The 18,017-nt window shown below is 35.1% G+C and overlaps 2 protein-coding genes across 2 annotated transcripts in view; both read left to right on the top strand.

Annotated features, from left to right (window-relative positions):
• The window catches only part of LOC102591080 (probable acetyltransferase NSI), a 12,916-nt gene extending 10,283 nt beyond the window's left edge, over nt 1-2,633 (top strand). Inside the window, exons 7-8 of the mRNA XM_006362275.2 lie at nt 1,983-2,076; nt 2,188-2,633. Coding sequence (XP_006362337.1) covers nt 1,983-2,076; nt 2,188-2,267 — 174 coding nt within the window. The 3' untranslated portion in view covers nt 2,268-2,633. The remainder of the gene's footprint in view (nt 1-1,982; nt 2,077-2,187) is intronic.
• A 1,120-nt stretch (nt 2,634-3,753) lies between these two features.
• Nucleotides 3,754-18,017, top strand: part of LOC102596952 (probable LRR receptor-like serine/threonine-protein kinase At1g06840) — a 16,473-nt gene continuing 2,209 nt past the window's right edge. The window contains exons 1-20 of the mRNA XM_015302930.1: nt 3,754-3,809; nt 3,965-4,068; nt 6,948-7,095; nt 7,197-7,268; nt 7,375-7,446; nt 8,700-8,843; nt 8,938-9,009; nt 9,109-9,180; nt 9,313-9,387; nt 9,883-9,951; nt 10,195-10,263; nt 10,492-10,563; nt 10,684-10,770; nt 11,216-11,284; nt 12,812-13,332; nt 14,403-14,564; nt 15,499-15,782; nt 16,501-16,552; nt 16,954-17,198; nt 17,443-17,577. Coding sequence (XP_015158416.1) covers nt 3,975-4,068; nt 6,948-7,095; nt 7,197-7,268; nt 7,375-7,446; nt 8,700-8,843; nt 8,938-9,009; nt 9,109-9,180; nt 9,313-9,387; nt 9,883-9,951; nt 10,195-10,263; nt 10,492-10,563; nt 10,684-10,770; nt 11,216-11,284; nt 12,812-13,332; nt 14,403-14,564; nt 15,499-15,782; nt 16,501-16,552; nt 16,954-17,198; nt 17,443-17,577 — 2,514 coding nt within the window. The 5' untranslated portion in view covers nt 3,754-3,809; nt 3,965-3,974. The remainder of the gene's footprint in view (nt 3,810-3,964; nt 4,069-6,947; nt 7,096-7,196; nt 7,269-7,374; nt 7,447-8,699; nt 8,844-8,937; nt 9,010-9,108; nt 9,181-9,312; nt 9,388-9,882; nt 9,952-10,194; nt 10,264-10,491; nt 10,564-10,683; nt 10,771-11,215; nt 11,285-12,811; nt 13,333-14,402; nt 14,565-15,498; nt 15,783-16,500; nt 16,553-16,953; nt 17,199-17,442; nt 17,578-18,017) is intronic.

Genomic DNA, 18,017 nt, shown 5'->3' with positions numbered 1-18,017 from the left:
AAATTGTGCTAGGGTAACCAAAAACTCAGTTATTCTGCACATCTCCCAATCATTTAAATTCCTCCTGAAGTGCAAATTCCACCCCTGATCATTCCATAATTCGGCTACAGTTGCTTGTTGCATTTGACATAGGTCGTAGAGGTCAGGAAACCTTTGGCTTAATGGGACCTGACCACACCATTTGTCCATCCAGAACGCCACCTTTCTGCCATTTCCCACCTTACAATATGATCTTTCTAGCACCAAATCCCATAGATCACTGATAGATCTCCATACACTAGACCTATAGGGAGAGGACACCTTTGTTGTCATCCACTTATCCCTCATTCCATATTTTGCAGCAATCACTTCCTTCCACAATGAGTTCTCAGCAGATGCAAACTTCCATAACCACTTCATCATAAGGCTTTGGTTCTGAAACTTCATGTTTCTGATGCCCACACCCCCTATCTTCTTGCTTATGTTCATTTATGATGTGAAGTTCTAATTTCAGCACCAGTTATGGTGTTGAGTTTATACAGATTATACAAATGGTTACCTTTCTCAAAAAAAAAAAAAGAGAGGTAGAGGTAGACCGAAGAAGAAATGGGGAGAAGTGACTAGACAGGACATGACACATCTTCAGCTCACTGAGGTGAGGACATGACCCTAGATAGGAGATCATGTAGGTTCACGATTAGGATAGAAGGTTAGTCGGTAGCTGAGCGTTTCTCTTTTTCTTTTTTTTTTCTTTTTTTGTGGGAGGGCATGGTTCTGGTTTGACTTGGAGCACCTTTTCTGCTTCCTCTTCTCCTTATCAGTACTATTAATATTATTCTAGTATTATCTTTGGTTATCCTACTATTTTTTCTTTAGATTCTTTCCTTTTCCTCAGTATTTTCATCATCGCTTCTTCGCTCTTTTATTTTTCAAAACACTTTTCTTGAGTTGAGAGTCTATCAGATACCCAAAACGAAGAAAATAGAGGGGTGTTGGTGTTTCTTGAGGGGGTGATTATGGTTGGTGTCTGGCACAGGAAGACAAGAGTGGCATTTGTTTGCAGGTGGTGGCGCCGGGGTATTTTGAGAAGAAAGGCTGTGTATTTGTTGGTGGTTGATTCCTGATGAGTTCCCCCAGGTGATGGGGTGGCCAACTGTGGAAAATGAATATATTCTCTCACTGTGTGCGAGTTCTTTCCCTAGTTACCTCAGTCCTCTCCATCTTTATGCAGGCGTGTTAATGTAAAATAGTGTTTCCAGGTTGGTGGGAAGGGGTACATGTGAGCCTGAATCTTTGGCAGTATGATTGAATTCCTGCATGAAGAAGACCGTGTGCATTTATGTGCATGAGGTGAGGGGTGGCTGATCATATTGGGGTGATGGTGTAGGGCAGAGGGGAACTATGCTTGTTCTGGTGTAATGTTTTTGAGCTTTTGCCGGGCTACAGAAAAGGGATGGTGGGAGGGGAAAGGAACGCGAGCCAGTCAAAAAAAGTTGGGATTTTGTTTTATAAGATAATGAAGATAAAAAATGGTGTCGCGTGGATATTGACGTGTTATCTGGCTCAGCACAATTGTGTTACATGCAGGGTGAGGATTGTATTAAACATGTGTGATCGACTTGAGGTGTTTAAATTGGAAAACTGAGAGTTTGGACAGGGGTGGGGTGGGTGGGGGGCTTTCATAATCGAGACAAGTATAAGTGTCAATTTAGGTATCAAACCTATATTTAATATGAATTTTAGTTAATACTACAAAATAATCAATTTTTTATTCCCATGATTGCAATATTGAACTAAAAATGACTTATCTAGGAAATGCTTATATATGTTGAAGAGGAAATGACTACGATGATAACCATTACCCTCTTGTGTTTGTATATTAGATGCATCTTATTTCAAATATATGTGGGACTATTAGTAATGGTTTTCTTGATATTCATCTTCTTATTTGATGATATTGTGAGCTAACATAATTCCTATGGTGGTTTTGTTGACATTCAAAGGGACAAGGACTTGGAAAAGTTCTTATCGAGAAACTGATACGAACCCTTCTCCAAAGGGACATCGGAAATATTTCACTGTTTGCAGATAGTAAAGGTACCAAGATGAGACCAGGGTCTCAGACATGTAAAGATTTCTTTGGTGTTATTATTGAAAAGCTTTTTACTTAAATAGGTTTCTGAAGTTTCACTTTTTTTTCTCTTGCAGTTGTGGAATTCTACAGGAATCTTGGTTTTGAACCTGATCCAGAGGGAATTAAGGGAATGTTTTGGTACCCCATGTATTAGGCATGTATTGTTGGACCAACAGTTTTGGCCTCTAGCTCTGTACAGATTCCAAAGATTGGTGCAAGAATGTGGCTGTTGGATTCTGGGATTAACATGGAGCATTTTTTTGGAAGTTTGTGAGCTTTTTGGCCATCTTGTAATGTACATTATAATGACCCTGGAACCTCTGCTATTATAGCTTGAGAGTCATGTTGTGTTCTTGTTAGAGGATTTCTGGTAGTTTAATAGATCTTGTTCCCATTATAATTATCCTTGTCTAAAATAACATTTCTTGTTGCTTTCATCTTCAAACCCATTGTTATCCATCCTTTTTAATGACCTTGCAAATTTTGGCTTTTCTATTCGACAACAATTTCTTTCGTCATAGCTGTATGACTTGTACATTCATTATTGTTGTATTCAGTGATATTTCTCATTTTGATCTATCCGTACAACTCGACTCACTCGTTTACCACTCCAGTCGTGCATGTTGCACTCTAAGAACTTTGTCCAACTTAACAGCATTTATCTTGGTTTTAGATTGATAAGTTCTTAACAGCTAGTTTCATGTGAAAAGTGCCCAATCAACAGGCAATGAGCTGCTGAGACTGTTCATTTCATAACTTGAATAGATAGAAGTTGAGATCTTAATCAAATTCATATATAATACTATTAGTTGTGTTTGAATATATTACTGTGATACAAGAAATCGTCTCATGATGTATGTTATTTGCTGATGATATTAAAGTCATGGAGAAGCACTCTAGAGAGTAATATTTAAGAAAGAATATGTAGAAGAAGTAAGATTGACTATATATGCATTGCAAGTTTAGTCAACACAAACAGTGAATTTAATGTGACGTACGATAAATACAAACAATTCTAATATTTAATTAATTGCATGGTTGAATTAAAAAAACATTCTATCTAAGTAGTTAGGTGTTATCTTAATTGAAGAATGTATACCAATTCATATTAATGCTACCTAAATTGTTGTCCTATGTTGTACGTACTCCATACTTAGCCAAGTGGAAATTAAAGACCAAGTCCACTTGCCTAGTCATATAAAGTCATTGTTTCTTTTTTCATCTGGTGTTCGGAACTCATATTAGAGCCCCTATTAAATTTGGATCGCGCACTGTAGAGTCCATTTGGGGTGACGCTCCCAACATAATTTTCTCCATATCCAAGACTCGAACTCAAGAGATCTGGTTAAGTTGTGGAGCAATCCCACCACTGCAGTCTGGAAGTCATTGTTTATTCCCAACAAAGCTGGAAAGTGAATATTTTGTGTAACAATTTGCCATATTATATAATCCCTATTGCCCAATTGCCTTTTTGTCAACTTAATCTGAAAATGTTGCATTACCAACTGTGTTAGTTAATTTTCATTTTCAGATACATATAAAAAGAGCAAAATTTGACAATTTCAAGTTTGGCATTGTCAACTCTCCAGTTTATTTCAATATCTACTACATGTTTATTAAAGTGGTACTACTATGCAGACATTATATTCTCTATACATTGTTTGAGTACTCTTGTCAATCTCTTTGAGGTTTTCTGGTAGGTGATTTAACATTCTATTTCTGGATATTAGGTACATGGCCGGATTAATTTTATAACTAAAAAGAGCTACGGGTTTAATGATGAATTTTGAACGCTTTTAGTTCAAATTCTGACTCTGTCTCTGAGAACTGACTTGTTTTTTTGGTTTAAAGATATTTGGAGATGGGAAGAGAGAAGGCAGTTATATTACTGATTGTGGCTCTTTCAACATGTTTTTTTGCTTATGGACAAGATATGCTCACTGATCCAGATGAAGGTAATTTGTCTCCTCTGTTTGTTATTAGTCTCTTTTTTTTTTTCCTTTTTTTTTTTTCATCTGGTGTACTATATCTATATTGGCGTCCGACTAATTTGGATTCTCGCTAGATAGGGCCCCATTCAGGGGGGGGGTTAACACTTCCTATTAAGGATTTTTCCATATCCAAGGTTCGAACCCCAAATCTGTGATTAAGGGAGGAGCAACCTCATCAACTGCATTACATCCTTAGTCTCTTGTAATTGTCCAACTAGTTAATAATCTTTGTAAAACATTTCATCTTGTACAAATAAGTCCTTGTTTTAGGTTCCATTTAACCATGAGAATTGTGGAATTTGAAAAAAAAGATCGAAGTTTATTTTCTAAGTAAAAAATGGTATTTGAAAATTTGAGTTGGTTTGACAATAAATACAAATTGGAGTTGTTTTTGATTTTTTATTAGTGATTTCTAGCGGGAAAGAGTGAAAATACCTTTTTGATATTTTTCATCCGAAATTCAACTTCAAGTTGAATTCCGATTTTTTTGAAATTTTATAGCCAGACATAATTCCTGGAATTCAACTCCGAAAAAATTAAAATATATTCTTGGCCAAATGGCCACTAAATAAATTTCAAGTTGTATTTGAATTTTTTATGATCTAACACTATTTTCAAATGAAATAAAAGAATAATTACATAATTACACAAATATTTCTACCATATTTACTAATCCTTTCTATAATTTGAAATAATTACATATTGTCTCATTAATTAATAATTTCCATGTCAGATTTCAAGTTAGATACATGTATTTTGCTACCAAATACACTTTGAAATATAATTACATACGAAAAGAGGCGAGCAAGAAAGGGACAAAGTCGAGCGAGGTAGGAGATATGTAAGCGAGAGAGTTAGTGTATCTGAGATACATGCGAAACACAGTAGATACATGTATCTGGAATCCTATATACATTCTGAAATACAAATATATAGGGAGAGAGGCGAGTGAGGTAAGGGAGAGGCGAGCTAGAGAGTCAGTATATCCAAATACCCGCGAATCCACTTGGATACAATGTATCTGAAATAAATTACAACTAATTTTGACCCCATGTATTCAACATGTGTATCTTGGGGCCTAAATCTGACACAAATAATAATTTCAAAAACTCATAGGAAGGCATGTAATTAGGTCCTAAATTAGTGAGATTTGTGTTGTTTGCCTGATAAAAAACACTTTTCATAAAGAAACTAAAAAAAATTAGGGCTAGTTTCAAATATATATACAATAAAGTAATTAGTTTACTACAAATATAACCATGTTTTATTTACATAAAAAAAATAGGCAAAGTCATAGGAAGTGAACACTGGCTAGAAAATATAATTTGCCAAAAGTCACATAAAAAGTATACACGGACTATACAACATAACTTACCTATATATGAGTTATACATTAACTATACAATATGATACACTAAAAAAGCTGAATATGACTTAACTATACATGGAGTATATACTTATTATACAACATAACTTACATATACATGAGCTATACACTGACTATACATTATAATACACTTAGGGGTCGTTTGGTACAAACATTGATAATGCAAGGATTAGTAACGCAGGGATTAGTAATGCAGGGATTAGTAGTGCAGAGATTATTTTTTGTCAAGTGTTTGGTTCACTACTTTCCACTTAACTTTGTGTTTGATTTAAAACTCTACAAAAAGGTTCTTTCCTATTATACCTTTGTGTTATTATGAATGTTTATTTCATGTAATTGAGTCAAGGTAGATAACCGTCGGACCGGACTTTTTTTTTGTAGAATTTTGTATTTCATTTAATTAGTTAAATCAAATATATATATATATATATATATGTATTTATATGTATATATATATGTATATACATATGTATATATATATGTATATATATATGTATATACATATATACATATATATGTATATGTAGATATATATGTATATGTATATGTAGATATATATGTATATATAAAATTGTTATTAATTTTAAGGTATGATGTACCACTAAGAAGATCATTAATGCCACGGTGTATTTCTAATTTTTTGTTGGTCAAGTATATCTTAAACTTAACATAGATTTAAGACTACTTAAATTGTTCAATACCAAAAGCTTATTTTTTAAATAAAAATAGTTCAAGCTGGTAATCGACAAAATATCTTGAATAAAAAAAAATTCAAGAAAAAATGGAGAAAAAAATATTAGTGAAATCATTAAATTACACTAAACGGATTTGGAGAATTAAAAAAAACATTTATAACCATTCTAATATAAATAAAAAGGAAATTAAATTACAAAATAAATTTAGAAAAAGGAATAAGGGGTTAGTTTAGTCATTTAGGGGTCTTATCCAAAGTTTAACAAACCTTGGATTAGTTATCCCTCCATTTTCTAAGGATAAGATAAGACCACATATGATGGATAAGCAATCCATGGATTAAATTAAATGAAGCAACCAAACAATGTATTAGATGAACTAAATTTTAATCCATGGATTATTCTATCTAATACCGCCTATCAAACGGGTCCTTAAAAAGCTGAATAAAACTTAACTATACATTAATTATATAATATACTTACCTATACATGATCTATACACTAACTATAAATTATGATACACTTAAAAAATTAAATACAACTTAACTATACATGAAATATACACTGATTATATATAACATAACTTACCTATACATGAGCTATACACTAGCCCCCTAACTAATACAATAAAAAAGCTGAATATAAGTTAACGTATAAAATATATACGGATTATACATGAAATATACATTTTCTATTCAATTTTTGATTATAGAAGGGAGAGAGTAATTGTGTACTACTAAACGATTAACTGCCGGAATGTGCAGTGGCGGCGCTAGAGGCCATTCATGGAAGCCTGGAAGATCCGGTGGGTTATCTCAGAAATTGGGAAAAGGAGAAAGACCCTTGCACTTCTTGGTCATTTGTTCATTGCCTTCAAAACGAAACCGAAGGTTACCAGCATGTTCAAGAATTGTGCGTAGTCTAACCCTTCATACCAATTTTACTGGGTTTCCTCCATTCGCTTTGCGATTCACTAACAATTTTTGTTTTTTTTCTTTCATTTCGAATTGCAGGCGTCTGATGAATTTGTCCCTATCTGGTACGCTAGCTCCTGAGCTTGGCCAACTTAAACATATGGAAATTTTGTGAGTCCCAACAATTATATAACAACACCCATTTGGTATTTATTGATTTTATTCAGCTGTAATTTTGGTAATGATGATGATTTTGTTTTGTTTTTTTTTCAAAAAGGAATTTCATGTGGAACAGAATTAGTGGCAGTATACCTAAAGAGATAGGAAGCATTACTGCTCTGAGGCTACTGTATGTATCTCTTCATTGCTCAATTAGGCACTCCCTCAATTTTCATTCTAATCATTGTTTAAGAGAACCCCTTTTTGTTTGATATGATGAATTGAAAAGAATCAATAGTTAGGACAAATGAATGTACTTCCGTGAACTCATTTTCGGTTTACTTTCTTTCGTAGTGAGTGTTGTTATGAGGAGGTTGTTGTGCTAGTGAAGATTACAGGATTGTAGTATGATGGTGTATATTATACTAGTATGTTTTGTAATTGAAGAAATATTAAAATAATGGTTAAAAAGTTAGTCTGATAGAGGTTATAAAAAGGTTACTCCCTCCATTTCAATTTATGTGTCTTAGTTTGACTGGATACGAGGTTTAAAAAAGCAAAGAAGACGTTTGAATCTTGTGATCCTAAACTAAAGATGTGTGTAATGTACCAAAATGTCCTATGATCTTGTCGTCTTAAATATGCCACGTAGGATCATTGATTTTAAAGAGTTACCAAATATAGAAAGTAACACTCTTATGTAAACAGACTAAAAACGAAGACACATAACTTGAAACTGAGGGAGTTGCTTGGTAGTGAAAACAATGGAATGTTTTCAAACATCATGTGAAGTTCCAACATGGGGAGAGAGTTGAAGGAGGGAGTACTATACATTTGTGAAAAGTACGAGATACGCTTCTAATATTTTGGCAGTGGAAATAGAACTTCTCAATGTCAATCAATGCTAGTCAATCTGTAGGGAAGAACAAAACGATAGTACATAGCTTTTGTTCCTTGTAAGGGCGGTAAGGCAAATAGTGATGATTCTCAGCTACTTCAGGTGTAATCTTGAAAATAAAGCAATGGTTCAGAGTTAATGTTTTGTTTACTGTCAGGAGTTTCTGGTGTATATCTACAGAACTAAGTATACTAACTACTTGGACTCATCAGATTGAAGTTCTAAATACCATACATGTTCTAACATTATTGACTGCTGCAAGGATTGACTGATTGTCCATCTAAATTGTTTTTATTGAGAAATAAAGCTCTCCTATGGCCATTATCCCTGTTGAAAATCTTACCTTTATCATGAGAAATTACATATACTGAAATTTCACTTCTCCATATAAGCTTCAATCAATATTTCTGAATCCTTGCTTCAATTGAAGCCCGAATATGCATGTATTAGCTGAAGATATCTAAAACTTGCATATAGTCTGCATATATGGATTGTGCACATTCATGAGAAACTCCACTCCAGCTACCATTCTTCTGTTCTTGCAGGCTTTTGAGTGGAAATCAAATATCAGGTTCTTTACCAGAAGAGCTCGGTTATCTTCCTAACTTAAACAAATTTCAGTTGGACTTAAATGATATATCAGGACCAATACCAAAATCGTTTGCAAACTTGCCAAAAGTTGCACATTTGTGAGTTCTCCACTAGAACCCAAAGACTCTCTACTGGTTGTGGTGGTATGGATATGTTTAGCTTCTGTGTTGATCTTTCTTGTTCTTGATGCAGCCATATGAATAACAATTCAATAAGCGGTCAAATTCCTCCAGAGCTGTCTGTTTTACCCCGGCTTCAACACTTGTAAGAATCACTTAGCCTACAATATATAAATACTAGGAAAAAGGATCTTTTGCTCTGTGAGTTTGATGTTTGGATTTACTTGGATGTGTGTTATTTCAGCCTTCTGGATAACAACAACTTATCGGGTTACCTTCCACCAGAGCTTGCATTGATGCCGAACTTAACGATTCTGTATTACCTGTGTTTGAACTCTTGAGCTTTTTCTGTTTCAATGTGTTTAAATTCTCAACAATTTAATGTCATTTCAGCATTAACAAACAAATCCTAACACCTCCTTCTCCCCCACAATAACAACTTTTGCAGTCAACTTGACAACAATAACTTTGAAGGCTCGGAGGTTCCGGCTTCTTACAGAAATATGTCCAAACTATTTAAGTTGTAAGTTACTGCTCTCTTGGGTATTGTTGGTTCATGTCCCCTTTCCTGTCTGATGATATATATGCCCATTTTCACCAAGCAAGAACATAGAATTCTAAAGGATGTTTGCCATCACTCAAGGTTAAAAACCGTTTTATCCCAAATTTTGATAAAGAAACAAGTCCCCAGTGAACATTCAGATTAACAAAAAGTTTTCTCCATAATCATCACTGTACTCCCAATAAGGGTTTCCCATCCCCCCCTCCACCCCCCCTCACAAGAAATGAGAAAGGCTACATCAGTATTTTCATTTTTTTGATGAAAAAAGGCAAGGCTGGAGCAGTATTTTCATTCTTAGGGCCTTTTGACATAAGATGGAGTAACAATCTAAAGAAAGTGGTAAAGATTGTTGGAGGAATTCTGTATTATAATATGAAGCTTACAAAGTGGTCATGCTATGATTGTATTCACCATTCTTTGATGAATATTACGTATGTTATTTCATCAAACCTGCAGGAGTCTTAGGAACTGCAACTTGCAAGGAACAGTTCCTGATCTAAGCACAATACCACACCTTCTTTACTTGTAAGCATACTTCATCGAGAAATTCATGCGTCCAGTTAAACCACATGTTGAGGCTTATGTTCTTGTTGTTCTAACCTCTTGGTAATGTTGATATCTGCTTAATAATTCTTATATGTCATCTGCTTAATAATTCTTATATGCCAGATGTAGTTGAACTCATCTGCCACTCAATTTGTGCTGAATATAGAAAGTTAAATTTACAGCCAGTGGCAATTCATCTGATATAAATTTCTCATGTCACAGAGACCTTAGCAGAAACCAACTCACGGGAAATATACCTTCCAATAAGCTGTCTGATAATATCACAACCATGTAAGTTTCTGGAAGTGTTTAACTGCTGATATCTTTCCTGGTTTGATTCACCCATCTTTAATCACACTTCCTTCCCCCCCCCCCCCAACTCTCTATCGATATCTGTGAATAGGTGGTTGAATGGACATTAGTGTTTTAACATGCACTCTTTTCTTCTTGATGTTTGAGTAACTTGGTCTTGGTATCAGACCCTCAATAGTGAACTAACTACTTTGATGATGATTGCAGCATTCTGTCAGGAAACATGCTTAATGGTTCTATCCCTTCGAACTTTTCTGTCCTTCCAAATCTGCAGAGGCTGTAAGGAACTTCATCTGCTCAATCCTTGTTTCTTGATCCTCTGTCTGTTTCAAATTTCATGTCGATACTCTAATAAATGTAGTATTGACACTACCTTTCCTTAAATTATTTTTCTTGTAGGTCACTCAACAATAATAGGTTAAGTGGTTTTGTGCCAACTACCATTTGGGAGAATAAGACATTTTCCCCAGGCGCAAAACTTAGATTGTAAGTGTATCATTTGTACATTTTCCTCTTATCAGTAATTTGATTTTCATGTTTCTGTTGTCTGCTGCCCCACAATCTATTGGCCAGTTAAAGTTTTTAACTGTAAGATACAGACAAAAGCTTTTTGTAGAGAATCAAGCCAAATTTGTATTCCTATTTCATTTTGGTAGCTAGTCAGTCCACATGTAGTTTTGGATATACAAAGAAAGTATCCCGGAAAATAATAGTACAATCAAGGAATAGTGTGTCCATTGTCAACAAGGGTTTCCTATCTCTATACAGTTAATATATAACAAGGAATAATATGTCTGGTGTTTTGTTTCGTTCGAGGTAATGTAGCATGTATTCTTTCCTCTTACTAAACCAGGCCATGTGACTAGAAAAGGCCCCTCAGATGTTAACATATCAGATAGCCAGGCTGATCCAGTTGTTCTCCTTTGTGCAGGAACTTTCAACGTAATTTTCTCTCAGATATTTCGGGTATTCTTGATCCTCCTCCAAATGTCGATATTATGTAAGACCTTGTTTCCGGTAGTCTTGTACATACATATTTGCGGACTTACTTTCAGTTCTCGGCTTTTATAATTATATGTGGCGAATCAAGCTCCCCTAATTCAATTGCTATCTAACTTTCATTATCCTATTTTTTATAAGCTTCAAATTACAAAGTAATTCTGTGGAGTCTTAGTTTCTATTTCAGATTTCTGTGATTCAACAGAACTACTATCATGAAGAAGGCAGAAAAACTTGCTATAGCATATCCCCATGACAACATTTGGGATAGTTGCATAACACTGCCTTCATTTGCTGTTTTCCTGCTAAACTCTTTCTATCAGTATAGAGATTTACTTCGAATATCCATTGATGAAGATAGAGTAGTGAACCAACACAGTTTCAACTTCTTTTATTTTGTCATCGTTCAAAACTTCATTTCTTGTCAGAAGATGGGTAGTTTTCTTGCTAGCAGTGCACTTTATATGGAGCTCGAAAACAATGGGGTCAAATTCATATATGTGAATTTCTTTCCATATGATATGGTAATATGACAAAGCTAGGGTTATGGGGGAGAAGTTGGTGGCTATGGGAGACTGGGGAAGCAGTGGGGATGCGACCAATATGTGGGATAGGACCGCTAGTTGCATAAGGGAAGCGGCTAGAGAGGTCTTGGGGGTTTCAAAAGGTAACTCTAGTGGACACCGAGGAGATTTCTGGTGGAATGACAAAGTCCACGTAAGGTAGAGGCAAAGAAGGTGGCTTATGTGAAGTTGCTGGAGAGCAAAAGGATGAGGAGGATAAGAGGGCGACGAGAGAAGTATATAAAGTGGCAAGGAAGGAGGCGAAGTTGGCAGTTATGGAGGCAAAAATGGCAGCTTTTGAACGCCTGTATGAGGAACTAGGGGACGAAGGCGGAGATAAGAGGTTGTATAGGCTAGCCAAGGTGAGAGAGAGGAAGACTCGAAACCTGGACCAAATAAAGTGCATTAAAGATGAGAAAGGCAGAGTATTGGTGGATGAGAGGCAAAGTTGGCAGTTAAGGAGGCAAAAATGGCAGCTTTCGAATGCTTGTATGATGATCCCTGCATTATAATCTTTTTATTTTTATTACAATTCTGGCATAACTTGCCTCTAAACCAGACAACTAACTGGTTACATACCGAAGTAGTAACAGGCTTTCCAATTTGATGGAGAGATCACGCCTCAGCAATACCTTTCAAGCTGTATATATTTAATTCTAAAAACAAATTGTTCAACTTCTATCATGGTTAAATAAATTCTGGTTCACCTACTAACTTTATTTTTCTGAAGAGCAGCTTCACCTACTAACCTTATACATGTTTGTGTGCAGTTTTGTGTGCCATATTTGCTGATTTCATGAATAACATAAATAATGAGTTTGAGTTTTGTTTTTAACCCATTTACTGGTACTTTAACGTGCAAATATTTTCAATGGCATAGAATCCCTACACACATTTTGCTTTATCACTCCTTTATATTTCTGATTAAGTATTCATTAGGTGTGACAAAGAACTGTAACTTTCAGGCTTTATGGAAATCCTGTTTGTGGAAATGCAAATGAGCGCCAGATTACCCAATTTTGTAAATCAAGAGACGGAGGTGAAGAGTATGGAGGCTTGAACAACTCTATTCCAAGTTGTGCAGCCCAGCTGCCTTGCGATGTGGATTTTGAACATGTCCCAGCATTAATGGATGGCTGCTTTTGTGCAGCACCTTTTGGAGTTGGTTTGCGTTTAAGAAGCCCTAGCATTTCAGACTTTCCACCACATTATAGTGACTTTGAACAGTGGATAACAAAAAGCGTTAATTTGAATGATTATCAACTGCAAATTGATTCGGTTTCATGGCAAAGCGGTCCTAGGCTTAGGTTCTTTTTGAAATTCTTCCCTCCACGTGCAAATGACTCTGGAACCAATGATTTTGGCAAATTTAATGACAGCGAGATAGTACGGATCGCAAACAAGTTTGCCTTTTTTAATCTTACTGGAAGTGATATCTTTGGCCCATATGACCTGCTCAATTTCACTGCCATGGCATATAATTCTGGTATGTCTCCAAATCCATTATGTTCTTGCATAAGTAGGATATAATAATACATTAACATGTGGACATTTTCAGTTGTAGTTCTGTAATGATTTCCTGAGGAATTTAAAGTAAAACCAATGTGAACAATAATAGAAACAAACGTCAATCTCGTTTGTTTTTTACAACTTAGATCATGCACGGAGAGTGGCAAAAACTCAATTTTTTTAGTTTAAATTTCTCTAGGGAGGCACAAGAACCCAAGGTTGAGATTAGCATGCAAGCCGAGAGAAACACCTTTATTGTAAAACTTGTTTCTTCAGTTCTTATTTTGTGTTTAATGCCAAATATTGGATACTTTTCAACTGGACTGGAAGTCTGGAACTCTTGTGCACCCGCATGACTAATTTTTCTTTTGTTCTTGCTGAATCTTGAATATAATTATTATGATTATTATATTTCTTTTATCTTTACTGGTCATGCTCGGATAAAAAATTCCCTTTCCCATTGTGCTCCATTTCGTTTCTGAAAATGTCTATTTATATCGTTTACCCTGTGATATAGAACATAGTTTTTTCTTCTTGTCATAGAAGTATGCGAGTATGAAAATTCAATGAAATGGTTTAGATATCATGCATGCTTTGAAGCTTAACATCCTCATGAACATGGTAACCTGACAGAGATGCTAGTAATCTCTTAGATACTCAGTAAGGGTCAAGAGACTAAATTGACTACCTTAGTACAAGTTCTTGATTAAGTAAAATCTTAGGTGAACCATATGGTACTGTCAAAACATGTGAATATCCCCATTCAGAAACTCAAGATGAATTGGCTACTTTTGTTTTATTTTTGGTGTATGAAGAATTTGTTAATGACGCAGAATCTGTGTGAAGAAGCCTTATAGAATCTTTGTAAGCAGAACAAGGATTTACTTTTCTTTTTTTTTCTATTTGAGATGTCTCGCAACACAGCCTTTGTCCTGAATATAAATATATCATTGTTAAATATATGCTATCATATAAGAGAGCCACTCTGTTCTTGTCTTTCTTTCTGCTTTCTCAAGATCAAATAACGAATGTTTTTCCTTCTTGCAGTCCTTTTTCCTCCGTTGGGAGGAGAGAGAAGCAGAAAAAACAGAGGCACTGTGGTTGGAATTGTCTTAGGGTCCATATTTGCTGCAGCTGTGCTACTTATGGCCTTAATATTCGTGTTGTTTAAAATGCGGCGGAGGTTACACGTTTCAAAAGATCAACCATGTGAGTTAATCTTCAGTAATTTTATGTGACTTTTCCTCAGCTATGGGGAGTTTCTTCTCCATTTCTTTCATTCACCCCATTAGGACCTGTTGGTTAAGTAGTCAATACGTTTAACTTTTCTTGGGTATTCTGTTGAATCGCCAAAAAAGAGGACATGAAACCACATTCTTTGAGTGCTTCATGCATATAATGCAAACTTTGCACCTGATAATTTCCAATTTCCATCTTCTGAAAAACAAAAAGATGCCAAAAACCATAAAATCTGTCTTCCTTACTGTTATTTTCTTGTTTAAGTTCTCTATTTAATCAAGAAATAACACAGAATTGCCAGTGTCAACCATCTTTTTCAATGTGGCAAATTATTTTTCTTAGTATGTATACTTGTAATTTAGCTATGATACTGCTTGATGTTAGTTTTTTTAAGGAGAGAGTATGGTGCTTTAATTCCTCACATGGACAGATAACTTTACGGTTTTATGGGAAGTTTGTGCGTATTTATGATGAGTAAACTCTCCGGCAATGCCCCATCACCCTTAGAACAAAAAGTGGAATAGAAATAAATAGGAAGTGTGTGCTGGACAATTGGCATGTATATCTAAGTAATACTCTTGTTGTAGTGCTTCTGTTATTTGTACATCAATTAGACGATTATTTATGTTCTTTTCTTAGTCAGATTAATTGATATTCTTAAAGTGAACAAAGTTAGCTGAAGCCAACTATTGTATCAAAGGTTCATTTGCATTAAAGTTATGCTACCATCACCTAAGCTTTTTCGTTTTCATTCTTTTTATGTCAACTTTTTATGCTTAAGTTTTCAATGAATATCTGATTTTTAATAAATTGAATCTTGTGGCAATGATGTATTTCTTGCTTAAACAAACTTACCCAGGACCACATGGCACTCATAGTGATATTCCTTTCATTTCTTTTGTAGTACCAAAATTTCCAATGCGAATAGAAGGTGTTAAGGCAATGGGTTTTAAGGAATTAGAGGCAGCAACTAACAATTTTAGCAGTACTACTGAAATTGGCCAAGGAGGCTATGGAAAGGTCTACAAAGGCACTTTGGCAGAGGGAACAATAGTGGCAATTAAACGTGCACAGCAAGGCTCATTGCAGGGTGAAAGAGAGTTCTATACTGAGATAGAATTACTTTCACGTGTGCATCATCGAAATCTGGTTTCCTTGGTGGGATACTGTAATGAAGGAAGTGAACAAGTAAGATTCTCCAAACTGGAAATGTAATAGACACACACACACACACACACAGAGCCAAGTCCATGTTGCTATTCCTGCATCCAGATGGGAGAGGGGAGTATGTTCGGTGGAATAAGTTCTTTGATGTATCAGTTCAGCCACTTGTTGAATTCTGATTGCCCAGTTCTGGTTGAATACCTAGGTCAAAATTGAATTTTTTTGCATATCCTTGATCATTTTGGATGCCTCATTGCCGTTGTGCAGAACCAATCAACCATAATATCAATTACCTTCTACAACTTTGAGAAATCCATTTGATATCACTCTAGATGCAAATGAAATTACAAGAATCACAAATGATAGTTAAATTGCAGGGCAAAGTTCAGACTTAGCTGATTCATCTGTTAAAGTAAACTCGAGCAAAAGTCTTCTGAGATAGTATTTTCATCATACTTCTTTTTTTGTCACCAATTATTATCACACGTTAAGTGATTCAATTTGTGAGCATATCCAGTGTACAGTACTTAGATCACCTAATATTAAGTTCAACCAAATTTCCATCTATGAGTAGCTCATCAGTTACATCCCTCTTATACTTGCGTAGTCTGGGCACATTAGTGAAATGCATGTCTTCTGAAAAAGTAATCAAATAATCAAGCAGATGGAAGGATAAGAACGGATATTATGTTTTATGTTTTTTTATTCTACTTTTGTAATAGTTGGTTACATGTGCATGCAGATGTTGGTGTATGAGTTCATGCCAAATGGTTCCTTGCATGATCTTCTAAAAGGTATGTGATGTATCCTTCCTTTGCCTATGTTGTCATTTGATTTTCTTTTGTTAGAATCAAGCACATCTATTCTCCTCTTATCACTTATTTTTTCCTGGTGTAGTACTTCTTATACGAAAAAGAGGGTGAAAGATATGTCCCTCTAGTAAAGAATATTGTATAGATGAAAGTAAATCAAAATTATCTAGTCACTCAGATTTTCTTTTCTGAAGTTTTTACTTCATTTTGACTCCTGAAAGTCACTGTTAGTTTTCCTACTTTCTTCACTTGGGTGGTCATCAACAAGTTTATCACATGGAACTTTATATTCTTAATTTTAGTCATGTGTCAGTTCCAATATGCATATCAAACAGGTATCTCCAAAGTACAATTATTAAAGATTTTTTTACTTATTTTTACAGCTAGATATGGGGAATGTCTGAGTCTTGGAACAAGGTTATACATTGCTTTAGGTGCTGCCAGGGGCATCCTCTACCTCCATACTGAAGCTAATCCTCCAATAATCCATCGTGATGTCAAAGCAAATAACATACTGTTGGACTCTAAGTTCACCGCAAAAGTTTCTGATTTTGGAATCTCAAAGCTTGCACCATTACCTGATGCTGAAACGAGTGGGCATGTATCAACTGTTGTGAAAGGAACTCCTGTAAGGCTTTACTCGTCTTATATGTTGAAGCCTGCAATAGAAAAGCTAGAAAATCGCAATGAGATAAGATCTGCAACTTGAGTAATCTAGGTAGCATTGCTACAGACCAGGAAAACTTCATTCTCTAAGAATACACATACTATGATCCTCTAGTATTTCAATATTGCTTTTTACCTTCTCATTTATTTTTCTCTTTGCTTTTTCAAAGATAGCTGACAGTTGCCAAAATTTGGCACTCGTGTAGGGCTACCTTGATCCTGAGTACTTCTTTACTCACAAGTTGACAGAGAAAAGTGATATTTATAGCCTTGGTATTGTATTTCTGGAGCTTTTAACAGGGATGCGACCTATATATCAGGGAAGGAACATCGTCCGAGAGGTACTTGATTCTTTTTTTCCCCCTAAGTTATCTTAGTGTTTCACTTTGTTCATGAAGATGAAAATCTTTAAGGGAACATTAGATAGCTCTTCTAGATATATTTGGTGTCTACTAATGGATCTGACCTAAAGCAGTAGAGATCATTTGCTTTCATGAATTCCAATTCTTTTATTGCTTTAATAAGAACCTCAATATATTCCAATGTGGTCTATATATGAGATACAACATATGAATCAGTATAATTGCTGGCGCCCTTACACTAGTTAATGGCTATTTGAGTTGAACTTTCTCATATTTTGTTTTGCACGGAAGTATCTTACCACATCAAATGGTTAGTAATTTTTTTTGAAACTGGTAACTATATATATATATATATTAAATTACACCATAACAGTGCAAAAGACTTTACAAAATCCCAACCAAGCTTAGGCTACTGCTTC

Source organism: Solanum tuberosum, unplaced genomic scaffold, assembly GCF_000226075.1.
Source record: "Solanum tuberosum cultivar DM 1-3 516 R44 unplaced genomic scaffold, SolTub_3.0 scf00385, whole genome shotgun sequence".
In the NCBI taxonomy this organism is placed as follows: Eukaryota; Viridiplantae; Streptophyta; class Magnoliopsida; order Solanales; family Solanaceae; genus Solanum; species Solanum tuberosum.
Note: the sequence above shows the minus strand (reverse complement) of the source record. Positions and strands in the feature narration are given on the sequence as shown.